The sequence below is a fragment of the Rhagoletis pomonella genome, unplaced genomic scaffold (genome assembly GCF_013731165.1).
Source record: "Rhagoletis pomonella isolate Grant_MI unplaced genomic scaffold, Rhpom_1.0 Rhpom_scaffold_01097, whole genome shotgun sequence".
Lineage (NCBI taxonomy): Eukaryota > Metazoa > Arthropoda > Insecta > Diptera > Tephritidae > Rhagoletis > Rhagoletis pomonella.
In genome coordinates, this window is record NW_023459651.1 from 30,587 (window position 1) to 52,037 (window position 21,451).

At 34.4% G+C, this 21,451-nt stretch overlaps 1 protein-coding gene across 1 annotated transcript in view; it reads right to left on the bottom strand.

Annotated features, from left to right (window-relative positions):
• The window catches only part of LOC118751938 (SAFB-like transcription modulator), a 16,459-nt gene extending 7,243 nt beyond the window's left edge, over positions 1–9,216 (bottom strand). The window contains exons 1-2 of the mRNA XM_036486763.1: positions 9,051–9,216; positions 8,489–8,917 (exon numbers count right to left, since the gene is read on the bottom strand). Of these exons, the coding sequence (XP_036342656.1) occupies positions 8,489–8,875 (387 nt within the window). The 5' untranslated portion in view covers positions 8,876–8,917; positions 9,051–9,216. The remainder of the gene's footprint in view (positions 1–8,488; positions 8,918–9,050) is intronic.
• Positions 9,217–21,451: the final 12,235 nt, after the last annotated feature.

Below are 21,451 nucleotides of genomic sequence, written 5' to 3' on the forward strand. Positions count from 1 at the left end.
AAGGAGAGAGCACAATTTTGACATTTCATTTGGAGGGGAAGTTGCAAATTCGTGCTGGGAAAATTTTTACCAGTAAGAATTTGCAAGCAGGATTGTGGTACACGGTTGCATTTTTGTGAACATTTATTTGAATCAACGAGTTCGTTAAATTTAAAAATGAACAATCTTGTTGCGATTTACTAATGAAAGAAGTATGCTAATTTTTGTTTATTCAATTAATTTAATTAATTCCAAACATTTGAAAGGTACTCGGCTGAAAAAGCTGTATCCGTAATCGGAAGGCACTCGACACCACTATCGACATAGGAAATCCGACAGTGACTTCCACAATGAAATTGAAGCGTTTGTATGTATGTATGTATGTATGTTTATTCATTATTTTCTTAATTCATAAAAAATGTACAATAAAACAAATACATAATCTTAAAATAACAAATTCAGTAAGAAAATAGTTAATGACATAGTATGCTACAATAAAGAGCAGTGGAAATGTCATTTCATAATTGTTACATTAGTGGGGGGCATAAGTAGAAATCAAAATGTAGTTGCGAATATGATTAGTAAAGTTAAAAATTATTAAATTAAATATATGAATACAAATTTATGCATAAAAATTTAGGCAAAGCATTCAAAGCAATTTCAGAACCTACATCAAAATGTATTATGTTAAACCTTCAGCGGTAATGCATTACTTATACACTAAGGCCCACTTGCACAACGCCGAGTCATTTCCTGAACTAAGTTAATTTGATAATTTGTCAAAAACGTATGGATTTAACCCCCCATTTGACGTTAGCTCTGAGTTAAAAATATAAATTTTCGTTGTGCAAGTCAGCCTAAATAATAGGTCACAGCAAAACTTCGATACCTTCATGATTGAAGCCAAAAAGCCATATTTTCACCTCTTTGAGGAACACTGAAAGCGATCTAATAAGCTGTATATCGTCGGGTAATTTGAGAAATAATTTACAAGACACTGTGGCGTAGAAGTTTCGAAAGAGTGTGGTGCGAAAGCTCGGAATTGCTATGTTAAATAACGATCTACTTCTCAGATTGTATAGATTGTATATAGGACTTTGAGTATATCCGCTCCTCATGAAAAAAATGTTCAAAACTTTAAAGTAGTACAAATGACGCAAAGGAAGAATATTTAACTTTTTGAAGAGATCCATGGAATGTGTCATGCGCCCAACGCTACATATTCTTCGAATAAGACACTTCTGCATGACTAAAAGCGGACGAACCTTATTAGCGTATGCACCACCCCAGCAACTGATTCCGTATTGTAATTTAGAGTGGATTAACCCATGGTATACCATTATCAATAATTTGTTGGAGCACAGTTTTTTCAAACTATAGAAGGAACGTACGGCTGATAGAAGGTAAAGCTTCATAGCCGAAATATGCGAAGACCAACTTAGGCTTTGGTCTATTATAACTCCTAAATACTTAAAGTCAGGAACAACTTCGATGTTAAAGCAATTATTGTTGCAGTTAATACTATGATAAAAAGTAGCTACAGCATTTTGCTGAGTGCAATTATTAGAGCATAATATATATCGCATACAGTTCGAGGCATGAAAAGTAAATGCGTTATTTGGTATGTCTTTGTTACCAAGACTAAAATACATTAACTTCGTTTTGTTGCTTGCTACCAGCTTGTGGCCTGCAAACCAAGATCTTAGCAAATGTAAGTCGTGGTTGATATCTACAAAAAGATTAAATGAGTTGTCTGATCCGTATGCAATGGCAAGGTCGTCAGCAAAAGCAGCAACCTTCCCGATAAAAGGCAACGAGAATACTGAATTGATATAAATCAAAAACAAGATTGGTCCAAGAACCGATCCCTGGGGTACACCTAGGGTTATAAATCTGGGTTCACTCAAATAATTTTCAATTTTAACTTTTTGAACTCTGTTCGTTATGTAAGATTCAAACCATCTTAGGATGTTACCACGAAAACCAGCCGAATTTAATTTGCTCAAAAGAATAGTATGGTCAACCATGTCAAACGCTTTCGTAATATCGACGAATAAACTAGCACAACTCTTTCTTTCATCAATGGCCTTATATATAAATGAACAGAAATCTAAAAGAGCATCTTCAGTGGAGAGACCGGACCTAAAACCAAACTGCATTGGACTGAAGAAATTTATTTTATCCAGATATGCTAAAAGTCTACCCTTCACAGCTTTCTCGAAAATTTTGGTTATTGAAGATAATAAGGATATAGGTCTGTAGTTGTTTTTATCTTTTTTATTTCCTTTTTTAAAAAGAGGTATAACAGTAGCACACTTTAAGTCTTCTGGAAAAACTCCAGAGAGTATACTTAAATTAAATAAATGCTTCAGAACGTCAACAATATACAATCCTATGCTCTTTAATATTCGATTTGAAATGTTATCACTTCCACTAGAACCAGAATTTTTTAGGTTTTTGATTATGATCAGAATTTCTGAGCCGGATATGGGATCAAAGAAAAAAACTGTTACTGGGCGGGGCGAGTTCAGGATGCAATGGGTCAGTTTGACACGTACAAAAATTATAGTTGTTAAATATAGCGGGACCAGTACCCACGTTAACAAAGAAATCATTCAGCGCATTTGCAACTACCAGAGGATCCGAGACATCAGTGCCGTCCAAACTTAACACAAGCGAATCCGATTTGCTTTTTGATTTACGGTTAATAATTTGGTTTACAGCATCCCATTCTCTTCTGAGTTGTTGAAGAAAGTCAGAATAAGAAGAAATATACGTATTGGTCCTGTTTTGGTTTCCACCTGAAATGATTTAAAAAATGTACTATGCTCGAAATGCAACCATGGACGCTAGCTGGCAGTGAAGCTTGCTAATGTTTGCTAATTCCTGTTCGCGCAAAACTTAGTAAGTTTCTCTCTTTCGGAGAGTAAAGTACCTTGTTCTCTGAATTTTGTTACTGGCTAATTCTTACTGGCAGTTGCATAGCAAACACTCCTAATATTTTACAGCAGAACAAAATATTACACAAAAGATAGAGTTAAAATGGTGATTACAATAAAACACAAGTTTAATCGTTAAAACCTTTTTCTAATTTCTCTATTACTACGGGCCAATGTGTTCAGCAGAAATAATTTATACGCAAAATTCCTGTGGACGCAAGCGAAACTTGTGATTTTTGGCCATTTTTGTAAGGGGTCCCTAGGGACCCATAGGAGACGTATGTAGGTGGGTCAGGAGTTGCATTTCTTTCAATGGCGGTTCATGCCCCCTCCACGCTTACTCCCTCTTCACCCACCGCCCCTTTAACGACCGCCCTTTATGGGAGAGTTTTCCCGACTTTTCAGAAAAATTCGTATGTATGCAGTTTGATAGCCCATTCAATTTTAGTACAACAAAATGCAAATTTTATACTGCTTAAAAATCGCATTAAAATTTTGGAATTTTTTTAATGGACAGTGTTATAATTTTTTCCATACAAAAAAAAGTTGTTGAACATACTTTATATGGAAGATATTGCGTCAACGCAATTTTTAGCAGCTTCTAACATGCAATTTGTTATACTAAAATTGAATAGGCTATAAAACTACATACTTATAATTTTTCTAAAAAATCTGATTAGATATTGGAAATTAGTGCGCAAATTTTTTGAATTTTTATGACTTTTGCACAAAGTTTGGGGATTTTATTAACTGACTTAACAAAAAAGGAGAAGTGTTATCAATTCGTCGGAATATTTTTTTTAATGTATGTTATCGCATAACTTTGGACCACGTCAACCGATTTCTATAAGTCTTTTTTTAAAGGAAAGGTTTTACCTCACAGGTAGTCCTTTATTAATTTAGTCTAAATCCGATTAACGAATCATAAAGAAATTAACGATAATCCTAAATTTGTATACGAGAATTGAAGTCGGTTTTATTTTTTGTTTATAAATTACTTGTGCGATTTCAAAAATTTTCAATATGGCGCTTAAGAAGCCTAAGCGAAATGTGTTTACCAAATTTAATTGATACGGATATATCATATAAGTGGGCGGTGCCACCCGCATTCTCCTAAAATTTCTTGAAAAAATCCACTTTTTTGCTAAAGAGCGATTGTATATACAATTTTGAATAAATATTTATGAACGCATTAGCAACACTGCTTAAAAAATTCGAAATTCCGGTACATGCACACATATAATTTAAGGCCGTATTTAAGAAAAGCCGCCTAAATTCGACAATTTTTAGGCGATTGCAATAAATGGCGTATCACTTTATTTGGAAATAGATTTAATTTTAGATAGTACTCCATATTTTGAAATTGTAGAATTAAAAAAATTAAGATAAATATGGGTATTTTTAAAATTTTCTCGATAAAAATCCCAACAAGTCTAGTCCGACAATAAATTTTTATATACCATTTTAAAAGCCTATATATCCTGTTCTAAGATAATATTCGATCTTTGAAATCTTAACAAAAAAAGTCATTCAAAAACTGCTAAATCTACAATATCCTATTTTCTGACCTAAATGACCTTTAAAAAATCTATAAAAATAGGCAATATGATTTATCATAAAAACAAATAAAATTCGGGGGTAGGGTCTTGAAATTTCCAAAAAAAGCATTTTCGAGGGCACCCTAATGCATACTCAAAAAAAAAAAAATACGTATTTTGGCCATAAACCCTGCCTTTACTAAAATTGTTAATATCAGACTACATAAAAGCCAGGAACTGCATTTTCCTCTATAAACTTATACATACATACGAGAACCCCACGTTATCTGTAACTTATTTTTCCAAAGTCGGAACGTTCCTCTGACTTAATTCTGCCTTCATATAACTTTAAAAATTGTGCCAGACTGTTTTTCATTAACGCTATTCGTATTTGGAATTCTATTCCTCATGCCGTCAAAATGAAATTCTACAAAAGCAACTTTAAAATTTCCCTCCATAACTATTTCTCTTCGAGTGGATGAACGATCTAAATAAGTATTTATCTAGTCCATAATTTTTAGTTTATACATTTTATTTAGTGAGATCTAATATCATATTTTGTTTTGTTTTATTTCCTGCATTAATATTAATATTACCTCTGAATCTGTTTAGCTACATTCAAAAGACTAAGTCTTATTGTACTAATTTTAAATATAGAATTGATGAATGAATATAAGATATATTACTTACTGGATCCACAACTAGAACAGAACATCTATCGAAGTACGAATTAAGTTCATTTAAATTTTTTCCAACTACATCTAAGTACATGCATATACATTCGACCAGAAAAGGTAATTTTCGGTTCATAATTTAAAAACGAATGTTATTTTCTACTGTATGTATAGCCGAGATTATCAAATAAAAATAATGAACAAATTGAATGGAACTTCATTGATTTAGCATTATTATTATTATTGTTGGGGATAAAGCACTGCGACCTTAAGATCTATTGTGCCCCCTTCATGGATTATAGTGTGTATATTAATCCAGTAACCGAGAAACCTAAATCTATGGATTTCACTTCGCTTTTGGTTATCAGATGTTCACCTAGGTGCTCTTTGCGTTTGTGCATCAGTGCAGGACATTATTCTAAGATGTGCTGTGCAGCCTCGTTTTCCGTCATGCAAAATCTGCATCGCTCATGCGAGTAAATTCCCAGTTTAGTCAGGTGATAGTTCAGCCTGCAGGGCCCTATCAGGATTCATGTAACAATTCTTAAGTTATTCTTTGATAAGCTCATACATTCCTTGAAGCGTTTTAGGTTAAATGTTCCTAAAAGTGCTTTGGACTGCAAGGGGTCGATACACCCTTCTTCGCTAGTTTATCGGTAATTTCGTTTCCTCTCTCTCTCTTCGCCTGAGAATATGAAGAGGGGTAAGATCTAAAAGAACATCCAAGGATGCGGTTAGACAAGTTCTCATGGCTCCGGTCATGCATACGCATGCCAGCCTTTAATTGTTCCGAGTTATATAGTTCGTAAAGTGGGTCGTACTATAGTGGTGTAGATCCACTCAGTATCTTTGGTGTGCATCACCAACTCTTTACTGCCATGGACCTACACGTCATAAATGATATTACAGCTTTCTTCGCAGTTTTTAGACTATCAAGTTTATATTTCCTTGAGAATGGTACTATAGTGGTTTTTACTGGATTTACATTCAGTCCCACTTTAGTACACCATTTTCGGGTTACGTTCAGCCCCAGGTGATATGTATGTAGATGATAAAGATTATTAGTAAAAAAAAGTGTGGGTACCGGTAGGTCAGGTCTTGAAATTAGACGAATTTTATAGAGAATTTTATGAAGATTTCGAATATACGGCCCTTATTATGAGTTGCATTCGATATTCGATCTTCACTGGCTATCGAAGATCGAATGTGAAATTCGTATTAAGAGCTATGCAAGCGTGTCTAAATTTTCGTTGAGTATCGAATTCTCATCCCTGGAGGAACGTACCTTACTTATAGGACAATTATCGCTTATTTTTAGTTTTTTCTGGCATATTTTTCCCAGCCCTAGTCATAAAGTTACCGCTAAAAATTTCTTTATTTAGGCAGAAATACAGACGGATTGGCAATTGCCAGTAGACTTGCAGCTGCAGTGGAAGGTTTTCGACATTTACAGGTGTCTATTCTGGACGTTACCGATTGTTTTGTAACCGGAAATTTTTATTATCAAAAGTAAGCCCCTACCGCAACAAAATTAGCAAAAAGTGTTACCAGTTCTTGTCACAGCGATTCCACATAGGTGCGTTGGTAATGCAGTTAAATATTTAGTAATTCAGGTATGAAGATTTTAGGAAATTCTGGCATTGCATATTTCACGGGGAAATACCAACTTAGATAGCAACAAAATTTACTTGTTACAAGAGTAGACAGATTGCGAAAAGTTTTTAAAAATTGACAGGAACTTATTTACCGGTTACAGAATTTTCATTACCAGTGCAGATTGACCTGCTCAGCAGCTACAACATTTTTGTTACCAGCCCAGAATTGACCTGCTAGCGGAAGTTTACTATTTTCTCGGCTATGGAGAGGACAACTATCAAAACCTATGATGTATGTAATGTCGAATATCGACTATAGAATACATTTCCCCACCTTTGTGAAATAAGAAGTAGTATAAACTTCCTGCACATACATATTATGTAAATGCTACTTTTTTGCGTGTACTCGTATGTACCATATATGCATCTATTAGAACCATATATGTAATACTCCTATATTGGCAGTAAGAGCTAGTACCGTCCGAAAACACTACAGTACAGATATATCAATAAACACGTACGAAAGAAAAGGAACACACACATTTATAAATAAACATGTACACAACACATATACAAAACCGGCACTCAAGTACACAATACATTGACAAAAACAGTACTAGACTGTCTCGCTTTGATTTCGGAATGCTTACACATTGAGATGTTAGCTTACTATCAATATAGAACATATCAGTAAAGTAGCATTTACATATGGAAATACATATCGTGCATGAATGCTTTAGACTCCCTTTCATATTTCAACTCTGCAAAACTGTTCCAACATGTACATACATATGGGTTTTCCCAAACTGGCGTTACATCAAGCTGGTATGACAAAATGTTATAAAAGAACATTGAAAAAGTCAAAATTTTAAAAGGTTTTTCTAGATTTGCATAGCAATTAAATGTCCTTTTATTGATTAGTAAATATACGCGCTGGCGTGACGTTACGAAAAACCGAAGTGGATTTTGACTTGTGTTACAAACTTGCCAAACTTTGAGAATTGGGCAAGACTATTTGTTGAGCACCCTTGATATAAATGATGGCACCTGATAACTGCTGTTCATGTATTTATCTTCTTTGCAAAAATGATGCCAAGTTTTACAAAAGCACGACTTTTAATACTAGACTTTAAAATTCAAAGAACTTAAATGCACTAGTAGGCTAAGTTTTTTTAATAAATCTAGCTTGAAATACCTAAAGAATAGGGGCCGATGGGCTTAAGAGTGGTAGTGATCCGCCCCTTTTTCCTAGTTTTAATGGCATAACTTTTTTTTCGGAAATTAAAGGGCGGCACTTGGTGGTTTAAAAAGTGGATTTTTTAATATTTTCAAAAGCTTATATTTCGAAAAACTATTGAACCTATTTTCAAAATAAGTAACAGCCATAAATTTGTTTTTGTTTCCTAGAATGTATATAAATATATACAAATCAGTATATATCAGTATTTCAATTATCTATACCGTGTTCTTATTTTTAAAATCGGGTCAATAGTTTTCGAAATACAAGCTTTTGAAGGGTAGGGCGTCATTAAAATCAGGAATCAGGGGTTGGGTATGGAAAACTTTGTAAAAAGTAATACCTGACCCCTCGAACCCTTCACAACCCCATGGGGAACCATTCTGACACAGAAAATGTTAACTCGGGTTAAGACATCCCAAGTATTTTTCTTCAAAACACTTTTTTAATGCAAAAACCTCATTTGATATTTAGCGCCTTTCGACATTTCATAATCAATATAATTTTTTAGTTTAATTTTACTCACCTCGTCGTGTAGGAGCTTTTGCTCTTCTTCCCCAATAGTTAAATTTATTGATTCCTCATTAGACTCGCCCGCGTTTTCCTCTTCACCTTCAGGCCCATCATGATAATCCCCTTCTTCATCTGCGCCATCATTATTACCATCACCTCCTTCATCCTCGATAATTACACATTCATCATCCACATCGCCTACTTGGTCGACTTGATCGTCGTCATCGCCCTCGAATTGGTCATTTTCGTCATAGTATTCTTCCTCTCCGCCATCTTCTGTTTTAATAGGTATATCATCTTCGTCAATAGGTTCTTCTTTGATTTTAATTTCTTCAATGGGCTTTCCACCAACTTTTTTCGCTTCCATTGCTTTCTTAGGGGTGGCTTTGGTATTAGGCATAAAAAGGTATTTTGCAGGATCTAAGCCCTCACTTTTGATCGCCTAAAATAATTATTGATGTTACATATATATACACGCACATATGCAAATTCATATTTATATCTACAGCATGTGTATCGAATATTACCATCAGCCTGCATGTTTTACATACATTAGGTAATAAATTAATAAGTACCTGTTCAAGCCGCTCCACTAAAGTTGCCTTAGCGCCAGAAGTTTCTAACTTTCTTTTTTCAAGCTCTTCTTTCAAATCATAAACACGCAGTTCACTCAATTTTTTTTCCAGTATCTGGCATTATTCTTTTAAAGTTTAAGATAAAATCCTTCCCTCAATTAAAATATGACGGATATGAAATACAAAATGGCGTTTTAATGACATGCAGGGTTGCTACGTTCAGAAAGCATTGTAAATTGGCACTACTGCATAATCTATTACAATTTTTAGGTGTGATCGCAAACGTGACACGTATCCATGAACGAACGATACAAGGGCACGCAAAACAAGAGATTGAGAAAAATCGATTTTTGAAGCGAGTTCTACGCCATCTTGTTTCATTGGAAAAGAAAGAAAAGTAAACAAAGCAAAGAAAACAACGAAAACTAACAGCCCTATTATGTTGCCCTCACAAAATTCACCACTCTCACTATTGTGAGGTTTCTGACTACTGTGAGCTTATCCCTATGCTGGCGTAAATTCGAAAGCTCATACGCTCACAATTGTCAGAAAATTTACGATGTACGAATGAGACCCTCACAAGAGAAAAACATCCGATTTTTATTGAGCAATTGAATAATGTTTTGTTAATTTTCGTTCGCTATCAGTGCCTGTGTTATTTTTTTTTTAACTAAAAGTATATTCAGTAATGGCAGAGTTATTGCTTGTTTTTGCGGCAGTTTCGGAAGAGCTGGAGCATTTCCATGAATTTTCCATGACATATTCACAAAATTCATGTTTTTCATAAAAATACAATCTTACAAAGGATATTTTATTGATTTTCAACTTACATTTAAGAAAACTCCATTCAGTGCTATAATTACGATTTCAGTTTCCAGTTTAAAGAAACACAGGCAATAATTATGTACTTTACTATTGACATTATTCTTAATTAAACATTGATATGATATTTAACCTACATTTTGTTCATAAATAACACAATTATATATATTTTATCCTCGAAAAAAACTTTTTCTAATCACGAGGCGAAATTCCCCACAGTAAGTATTGCCGTGCCCGCAAAACCAAAACGCTGCATACAACACAAAAGTACTCCTCGGGGACCAATTGGTGAAAAACTGCGAAAAGGTTTGTTACTGTAAATACTGTGGTCGAAACACGCTATAAGTAGGTTATGGAGTTAGCGCTTTTATGTTGATGTGGCAACACTTTTAATTGTTATCGATTTTGTTGTAGCATATCGAGCATTTGCCAATATTAGTTGCGTTCCTTATCTCCCAGAAATAGTCACAAAAAGTCCGAGGTAGTCAGATTTAGTCCAAAAAGCGTTCCTTAACTCGAAATTGTCAGCAAAAATGAGAGAGAAACACTCAGTGAGAGTGACTCTCTTCTGTCGGAAGTATTCAGATTTAGTCAGAAAAATTTTTTCTTGCAAAATCTTGAAAAGTGTCAAACTCAACTGAATTTAAATTAACGGAAATTAAAGAATATGTTTCTTTTGTTTCCTAATTAAGTGAGGAAATTTCAATTAACAGCACCGACAAATGAACATATACACAAATAAATTTTCGGTTATGTTTAAAACAATTCAAGTTTTTGTATTGAATTTTTGGGCTAAAATTAATTTTTTTCTTACCAGTAGGGTTTTTGTACATTATCTTTTCCGTGAGAATTGATCGTAATAGATACGGATCTGAATAAGTGACTAGAACACGACTGTTTGTCAAAAGCATACGATTTCGAACTCGCGTAAATGTATATTTGCTAAATGCCACAGCATGAACGCTCTTCAATAACATATATCCGAAAGTGCTAAATGTTGCATTTTAAATGCAGCAAAAACGCTGCATTATTATAGCTTTTTTTATTTTTAGCGCCCGTTTCACATTACCCATTTCGTAATACATATTTTTTTTTTAGATAATTTGAATATAATTTTTTAAAAGGTGTTAAGGTCCAAGCCTTTTAATTTGATACCGCATCTGAGAAAATCGAACGAACGGCGCAGTTATTATGGCATTGCCAATTAAATGATTTGAATTCGTTTGTTCTACGGGTGGCAACTCTGTTCGAAAAAATAAAACAAGTTTGCACATCTACAGGCCCAGCGCTTTAATTTGACACCCCATTTTTGAAAATCGGTGAACGGTGCAGATCTTTTATCCTGAACAAAAGATTTGCAGTTATGTGCACCGACCTTGCCAGTTCACTCCGTTCCGTTACTTCCATTATAACCGAGGCATATTAAAGGCCCTACACACGCATTGCTTTATCGGCCAACCAGTTGACCAACCTACTTAACGAAATGCCCTACAAACGCACCAACCAGTTTTCATAAGTTATACGCATTTTCACTAGCGAAACGAACCGAAAAACCATGTTAACGTTAATGCGCCTTTAAAAAATGAAATCGCATTTTAAGTTGCCAACTTGTCTACACACAGAGCAACAAGTTTAACAACCTGCCTCAAAAATTAAAAATTTTTGATTTTCTCCAACTTGACGTATAACTTGACGTACAACTTGACGAAGGATTGCCAACTTGCCTACACACGGCTTATTTACCACAACTTCTATCGGTTGGCCAGCTGGTTGGCCGGTAAATCGATCCGTGTGTAGGGCCTTTTAGAGAAAAACTATCGATATTTGCGGAAAAATCATCGTTGGTCGGGGTATTGGAAACTTACATACTATCGATAGTGTCATCAATTTTTTTCCAGCTCTACTGAGTTGTCCGTTTGAAGTTTGTTTGCGTTTTTTATACGTGGAAATTTCTGAAAAATTATTTGTTTGGAAAATTTGCTTCATATGTGGGTGCGGATCAAAATGTATATGTGTATAAAGATATAACATTGTTGGTACACTCAAGTCACATAAATAATTCTATGCAAAAACCAGAACTTTGCTTTACAAAAAGTAAAAATCGCTATTGAACCGAAAGGGGAGATTTTTGTGGCAATCAAAGAAGTGGAAACTGAAAACATTCGGAATTGTGAGTGAAAACGGGAATAAAAACAAATCTTTGATTTTCTAGTGAACTGCGTTTTATGAGTTAACACACATAAGTGAAAAATAAACTTTTATATCTGGTATCGTTTCCTTTTTTGTGCTAAACATTTTCAGTGCTGATGTGCCGAAATTATATTACGGCGGTTCACAGTCCACTTCTTCCAAGGCTGCCTGACCTTTGTGGCTCAAGCATTAAATTCGAATAGATTAGAAACTAATGATAGCGCAATTTGCTCGCCGCCGTGCCGTGCAGGCTAAAATGATAAGCATGCCGTGAAAATCGGAAGTTGTTAATAGTAAAAACCAATGCAGGGTTCGCATACCACCACCCATAAGTGTTCTGAATTCATATCAAAGCGTAAAAATTTTTTTTATCAACCTGGCCGCTGCAAAAGGGGAATTTAAAAAATTCTTTGGTGGCGATATGGACGAGGAAGAGGAGGAAGTAACTGATATTAAATTGCAGATTTTTCATAACAATCTACGTGAAAACATCGTAAGCATTCCAAATTCAATATACTACATACTAGCTTTGCAATTTGTTAATGTACATAAATATAAATATCGTCGGATATTTTTTCAAAACCGCCTATCGACCAGTTGCAAAACCGCCTAAATCGCCGTGGTGGTAAAAATGAGATTTGGTATCCCCGAGGCATCGAGATTTATGCATACAAATCGTAAAATCGTTAAAAACAACGGATTTGTAAAATAATAGCTAAAGAAAATAGTTGTGTTTTTTTACAAATTATCCAGTAACTTGCCAGCAACTCTCCAGTAACGTTATTTCTAAGAATTCGCTCTCAAAGAAAAAAATTGCAATAAAGTACGCGAACGCTTTTCCAGTAACAATTTGCAAGTTTCATGAACAGCTGATAAATTGGTTGTTTATTCGCAGCAAATTCCTAATAAAACAATATATTTTGTATTTAAATAGGTTTATTTTGTGAGATTCAACAATAAAAACCCACAAACAGTTTCCTTATTAGTTTAAATTTCATCCAGCAACATGCGATCAGCTGTTTTTCGTACTGGCAAATTCTTACACGTAAAAATTTATCCAGTAAAATCCAGTAAAAACTTGCAACTTCAACTGTCATTTTTCGCTCTCTCAATTTCCCCTACTTTGCAAGTTTTTGCGTACGAAAACGCCAAAACATGAAAATTCGTAAAAACTTTTACTGGATTTTACTGGAAATGAGTAAAAAAACGCAACTAATACCGCCTATCAAGGCTATGCCATCAAAGAAAACCCGTTTTTTCGCTTTCGTTTAAAATTTGAATGCCGTAAGATAGCCGGTTTTGCAAAAACATCGTCGACAGGTATATGTTTAAGTTATAGTACTTTAGTAAAGGATTGTTATATTATTAGTTAAGTTTTCGTATTCTCCAGCAAAAAATATCCAGGAACTTGCCAGCAGTGTTGTCGTTTTGATACATATGTATCCAACTGGGTACATTTTCGCCTTAAATTTTGAGGGATACTTCGCTTTTGTCCTCAGTGTAAATTTGGATACCTTTTCCCATAAGTATTCGTAAGTTGAAGGAATTTTTTTTTTATTTATGTACGAGCTATTATAACATTTTTAACAGTTGGCTGCTTATACTAGAAGCAAGAAATTTTCCGATCAAAAGTTATTAACCTAGGCAGAAAGGTGGTATCTGCAAAAGGTGTTCAGTTTCTTTTCTTCGCAACACAGAAAGAGAATTCTACTTTGTGAGGGTTATTATCCCTAAGTTCGGCCGAAGGCCGCCTATTCAGAAAGAAGTTCTGCGCAGAAATACTTCGGCTTCTTTTTATGGCAATACAGAAAGAAGGAAGTGAGGGTTACAATACGTAATTATCTAGGAGGGCTTTCAACCTCCAAAATTGGTCAAAATTTTGGAAAGCGGGTACCATTGGACGCGTCTGGCCCTCAAATAACAAGAATCCGAAAGCGGATATTAACTTTTTACAGACAAATACAGTTTTTCAGCAATTTTTTAATTTCATAGATTGCTTCCCATCCAACAGTTTGATCGTAAATCATTCTAACCATAGTAGCAGGAAATAACAATTTACTGAACTAAATGTAGCAGGTCAACATTTGTTTAAATTAGTATTATTTAGATAGACTAGGAAAATTTTTTTCAAGTATTTCTGGGAATTTAATCGTAGTAATAAACATCGAACATGCGAACTTTGGCCCGTAGTTGTGGTTAGTATTTTTCCATTCTTAAAAACAGATCTGGGAAACAAGGCCCGTAGTTATAGCCAAAATTAAGTCGACACTAAAGTTAGTAATATCAAAAAGCTGCAATTAACTTTGCAGGCTTTGCTTCCCAAATCCGTGTCTAAGGATGGGAAAATACTGACTACATATTAATAAGTTTGTTGAGGGGCCGAGTTTATCTTCCATAGATGTACTGTGTAAAAATGTCCGCTCTTTTTTATGGATACTTTAAAGCAGAGGTGGGCAGCCTCGGCAGAGCATTTTTGTAGTGTGCGTGCAATTGGTGTCACTGTGTGCGTGCGAATAATTCCCTGCAGTAAAACTTATGGCCAACTCAACTTAGCTTAGTTTAGCCACTTTTTGGACTTAAGTCAAAAAATTGCCTACGTTTTACACAGCTTATTCTTGACTTAGTCAAGAAAATTGACTTAACTAAGTTAAGTTGAGTTGGAGAAACCAGCCTTTAGAGACAGTCTGACAAAGCGCTAGTTCCGAACTACATATCTCAGAATTTCAGAAAATATCAAATGTGTTTCAGAAAAGGGCAAATGTATTTCAGAAAAACTCAAATGTATTTCAGAAAAGGCCAAATGTATTTCAGAAAAAAGCCAAATGAAATTCAGAAAAACACAATTGTATTTCAGAAAAAGTCAAATTATTTTCAGAAAAACGCAAATGTTTTTTTTAGAAAAGGGCAAATGTACTTCAGAATAGCACAAATGTATTTCAGAAAAATATTTTTAGAATACAGTTATGCTTTTCTAAAATACATTTGTGCTATTCTGAAATACATTTGCCCTTTTCTGAAATATATTTGCGTTTTTCTGAAAGTCATTTGATTTTTTCTGAAGAACAATTGTGTTTTTCTGAATTTCATTTGGTTTTTTCTGAAATAATTTTTGCCTTTTCTGAAATACATTTGCCCTTTTGTGAAATACATTTGAGGTTTTCTGACCGAGATAACAAGTGGCTTAATCGGCGGCTGTCGACATGCCGACGTAAAAAAATTTGTTATAAAATCACGTAGATAAAAGCAATAATTTTTGTAACTTTTTTCCAATCTTTGAGAATCTCTTGATTCTCAAGAAGATAAAAACATTTTTCTTCAAAATTTTCCCAAGGATTGAATAAAAGTTGAATAAAGTTTATATTCAAATTTGCATCCAAGGTTTTCTCAAGTGGAGAACTCAGATTATTTTCCATAAATAATGTCCCCTTTTGTTAGAGAATGGATTGGTTCTCCAATTGAGGTACACTTGAAAATTAACATTGGACCTTAGAATTTGTATTGGATCTCCACTTGATCTCCAATCCAAATGTTTATTGGGTAGTTGCATTTATTTTGTCTCAACGGGAGCATTAAAATTTTACTCGTGCCCCATTTAAGCTGTTTATACATTATTTTCTCTAGTTCTATGGAAATTTTATATCTTGTCTACAAATATCACTAAAAGGTGGGAAAAGTAGTAATGCATTCCATGTGTGAGAAATAATCGGACGTATTTCTTATGAGTTTTAGATCCAGTTACTGTTTAATATGTAATCACCATTCTAATGTATTCAAAAAGTCCCAAAACTTACTTATTTATTTTAGGTAATGCAAAATTGAATGCCCCACTTTTCCTAGGACATCGCTCTGGGGAAACAAATGCATTTTCGAATGTGAAAAGGGTTGTTTTACTGATTATTTTTATCGATTACTTTACATTACATTTTGCTACTGGGTAGTTTCCTTCTGCAAACGTTTTCAAAAAATTTGTGTGCGAAAGGGTTAAGCTAAGCTGCCTTTCCACGGGCCGATTTTGGTAATACAACCGTAAAATTTCAATGCTTTGGCTAGTCGATTTTACAACCAACAGAAATCGACCCGTGTAAAGGCAGCTTTAGAGCCAGTTGTTGTTATGTATGTATTTTATTTATTTATTTGTTTATTTGTAGTTTCCATTATATGTCTGAGGGTACAATTGAAAACATTAAACAATTCCAATTTAAACTTTTGTATATCCCATTCAGTCTTCATTGGAAGGGGTTTTTACGTGACCCAGCGCACAGCCCATTGCTGGAGAGGCGATGCACAGTGGTTCAAAATTGGTATTTTGTGATTTTCACTCAATTTGATTATTATTTTTTTTGAATAAAAACTAATAAAATTTTCATTAACTAGTTGTGCCCGATTTCTAAATTTTTGTAGTGCAAAGTGTTACATAACAGAAACTAGTTGAAAACAATTCTGTGTAAATTTGACAAAACAACTTAAGTCTATCTTTCACGCAAAAACTAAACAGCATATGTCGACAAAGCTCATTTTACAATTATTAAAAATCAGTGCGAACTCTTAGCCAGTTGTAAATTGTAGTTTATTGTACTAAAATTTAATTATAAAGAAAAAGATTTGGTGAAATTTTTTTAATATCATTTATTTATTTTTTTATTTTTTTCGGTTTCGGAGAACCCTATAATTATTTTCGAGGACATAGCTTTTATTATGAAACATTTATTAACTGGAACAGGAGAATTGATTTTCTTCAAAATTGCTACGTTTTCTGAACTTTGCACTAAAAATACATATTCGCTATCGCTAATTTTGATCGCTAAAAATCTCCAAAAGAAAAGTTGGCGCGCCTAACAACATGCAACATCTAATAACATGCCCCCATACTGCCAGATTTGGCTGATTACACTTTGCTTATGTTACTTTTCATTGTTGCGTACTTTTAGGCACCACGGCTTTCAACTTAGAGAATTTTAGCGATGGATATTTATCGTACCGATTGTCGGAATTCCACTGCTGGTCTCTTGAAATCTTTATTAGTTTTCATTAAAAAAGATGATCAAATTGAGTGTAACATGAAGGCTTCAGTCAATTGCGAACACAAAATACCAATTTTGAACCACTGTGCAATGGCTTCCGAAAACACGTTTAGCGAGCCGCTTGCTCCAATTCAGACGACCGCTTGCAGCCACACCTACTGGTGAACAAGAGCTGCAGACTTAGTGAGCCCTTAAACCGGATAAGTCGGAGTGGCCCCACCGAAGCTCTCTCTCTTTCTGCCGTTAGGCAAGGCTCCACTCGGATCGGTTTCCGCATTTCGCACTTGGGTTGCTCAAGTTGCCTAGAGGATTTTGTAACGGCTTTCAACTTGATATGATTTATATGTTCACAGATTTTTCGAAAGCCTTCGACGATATCTCCTATAATATTTTAGTGACCAAATTAGAATGTATGGGAATCCACTCGGGCTTCTTAGAGTGGATCAGGTCCTACTTACGCGTGAGAACTAGCACGGTGGTTATTGATGGTGTTTAGTCGAAGCCAGTTATTGCTCTTTCAGGGGTCCCACAGGGAAGCAGCTTGGGTCCAATATTCTTCATACTTTTTATTATCTATTTATTTATTTATTTATTACAGTCATTTGACCTATATACATTCACGTATATACATTTGAATTATGTATTGCAATATATAATTAAAGTAAAGTTAAATTTAATGATTAAAATAAGTTAACCTGTTACACTTTTCCTTCTAAGCTATATATATTCTATTCTCGATGCTGTTGTAATGGACGGGATTCCAAGCAGTATCGTAAATATATCACGTACGAGATGCGGTCTAAGGTGACATCAGTTCTTGTCTTTCAAATGGTAGGGGTCTTTTGTTTGCTGATGACTTGAAAATTTATTCCGAAATTAGATGTACAAAAATTCGGCTGATCTTTAATAATGCCATAAAGTATCATTTTCTAAATCAAAAGTACAATTACCAACCAACATCTTATTCTATTGCAAATACTTGCCTTGACTCGAAAAGTGAGACTAAAGATCTTGGTGTTCATTTCGACTCAAAACTCACTCTTATGAGTTCACCGATCCTTATACTATTAAGATGCTTTATACCGCGTTTGTGGTAGTAGTTGGAATACGTATGCTGCCTTTATTTGGAGACAAAGTCTATAGTTCATACTAATTCTTTAGAAAAGGTGCAAAAGGTATTTATACGCTTTGCTCTACGTTCATTAAATTTTTGCTGAACCATTGCCATCTTATCATCTCCCGTTGTCGGCTAATTAGCCTACCAACTTTGCACAACAGTAGAACTTCTCAGGTTGTCTCATTCTTATTGGGAATCGTATCGGGAAAAATTGAGCGCCTGTCCCTACTTGAGAGAATCCAATTTTATGTTCCTAGCCGTAATTTGCGTCGATTTGATGCTTTTAAAGTTGGGTTAAGCAGAGCTTCTGAGACTGCTTCACTCAAAAAGGTAGATACTGTTGTTTGTTTCTTCGAAGACCATGATACATTACAACCAAATACTTTGAAGACGTAATCACTTATTGACTTTCTATCAATTATATCCCCTTTCAAATCAGCATCTGCGTATCCAACTAATTTAGCGTTTTATATACCGCACGATTCTCTTTAGGGCTTGCCAGTGTTTCTCGGATGGGTTTTGTTGAAACCTACCCATATTTCCAACTACCCAAAAGCTCTATATCTTTTTCCAAAGAACCTGGATCTTCTCTAAAAATTAAATGCATATTTTTCTCCGTTGGAATTTTCACTGGGTTGCCCTCCGAAATTTCGAATTTCTCCAAAACAGTTTCAGTATTTGCTTATTGAGGTAGTTGCAAACCATTTTTTGAAGTTTTCAATTTTCATACTCAAGAAATATTTTAGTTGGCCACAATCTGACATCTCAAAATCTATTCGTCAATTCTTTTTTAAGGATTTCTATTGCAGATAACTTATTCCCAACTATGTATGAGTATGTCGTCAACATGTAGCGTAAGTATTAGTAAGTTACCAAGCTTGATCTGTTTTGTTTTTTTTTTTTTTTTTTTTGTGTAAAGGTAATCGTCGTGCTTGGAACGCCCAACTAAAGCTAAAAACGAATGTTGATGAGTTCCCACGACAGTCGGGTCTACGTAACCGGAACGACCCAGATTTATATCTGGCCAAGGACTGTCACTCCAGCAACACTCCCCAAAAACTCTTTGGGGAATTTGTATGCTGCTACAACAACAACAACAACGAATGTTGATGAAAACTTGTTCGTTCCCACGACAGTCGGGAGGACTGTCACTCCAGCAACACTCCACAAAATCTCTTTGGGGAATTTGTATGCTGTTACAACAACAACAACATGAAAACTTGTTGAATTCTATATTAAGCATTGAAAGTTTTGATTTATATGATTTTGGTTAAAGCATGAACAAATTTTATCTTGAAAATCATTGTAAATATTAAACACAAAACACCATTCATCCACTTTTGACCGCCACTGTACATACATGTACTATGTATGTATTTATTTTACAAAGTGTGATCTAAAGTCCACGTATCACACATTTATGGACCCCAATATGTATAATCAGCCAGCTAGAATCTATGTATGTATGTATGTATAATTGAATTATGTGTTTAACTTATCAGACTTTTTGTTCGATTATGAATACATAGTCCATCCTTAGCGCTCGTTTCTATACTTTCTTTTGCAGTATAATACTTTTTTTTTGGGATTCCAAAATGTATACTGCGGTTTTTTCAAAATACTACCTTTATACGAAAAAATACTTTTTCTTTGCTACCAAAAATTTTTAATGCACAGAATTATTTAGTATAAATTTATCAATCGTTAATACAAAACGATTTAAACTAACAGCAAATTGGTCGTGGAAACACCTTATAAAAATGCATGTTACAATAGACCACACAAAAAAGAAATCCTGCAATGCGACTGGAATACAAATCAGATTTTAGTATTTGGTATAGTAATGATCCTCCGTGAATCTCCTCTCCCTTCGATAATTCTTAGATTGGAGTTTTTGGCACACTAGCTTTATTACTCCAGACTTGGTTCGTTTTGGCAAAAGAACATTTTCATCGTTTAAAGTTAACATTTTGAAGTATTTAAAAAAAAAAAATCGTTAAGTTTCAAAAATTACAAAATTGCATGCTGCCATTTTTTGTTTAATTTGGTGGCACACTTTTGAAACTTGACAGATATGTTTTATTTGGTGCCAACTTTCATTGCCTCTGATCTAAACATTCTATCTGAAATCTTCCCAAAGGTATTAAAAAAAAAATCTGGTTTTTTCGAGTGACAATGAAAAAATTAGTAATTTCGGTACTTTTTCGCGTAGGTAACCATTTTAAGGCTAAAACTGTTTAAATACTTGATTTATTTTTTATTGAACTTATTTCTGGAACTGTTTAAATACTTTATTTTTTTTTTTATTGAACTTATTTCTGGAACTCCATTGATTGAAATAAATGTAAGAAGAATGCTTTATCGTTTCTTTTCTGGCGGGAGAAGGGAGTGTCACTAAAAAAAACAATTCGTGAGATATATATCCCTGGAGGGAAAGCAAAGAAAGGGAACTAGAATTCTACCAGTTTGTGTTTCAGCCCAACTAGTTCACGTTCTATCCTTTTTCAACGTTATCGACTGGTATTTTTAACATTGCGATGTCCTACGAGATGTCAATTATCAGGCTATGCATCAGCATCTACTAGTAGAAATACTAGTAGCATAATACCAGTTGATGAGATAGTCTGCCAATTCATCCCCCATGAAAAGCATTAGTATGCCCTTTTGCTCGCGGCACTCCAACAGTCGCAATGGCCGACAGAGCAAAGCACTCGCGTGGTATGTCTGAGGTACCAGGTTCAAGCTCTGGCACAGGGACATTTTTTTTTATTATTATTTTTTTTACGGTTTTTTTGTTATTCTTAAATGTTAACAAATTAAATTTCATTTCAAAAAATATATTTTTTTTAATCTATTTTTTATGGCACAAGTATTTTTCCCCATATATTTGTTTCTTTTTTTTTGTAATGCAACTAGATTTTTAAGTTTGTTATTTATATTTAAATTGAAATAATTATTCCTACTTACTTGATCTAACTTTAAAAATGTTAACCACCTCCAAGCGGCCTCGAGCCTGCGATCCCAGAACCAGAACGAGTAGTCTTCACGTGACGTTACAGCCGACATTTGTAAGAAAAGCAATTAATTGCGCTTTATTTTAGGCTTTGGCAATTCAAAGGCAGATGTCGCTGAACGCCTAAGTTCTTCGAAAATGTCCGAACTGGTAGGCACATACTAGTTTACGAACTAGTAGTTTTTCTAACTGGTTTGGGTTTTCACTGCAGGGTATGTTTCATATGTGTCTATACTTT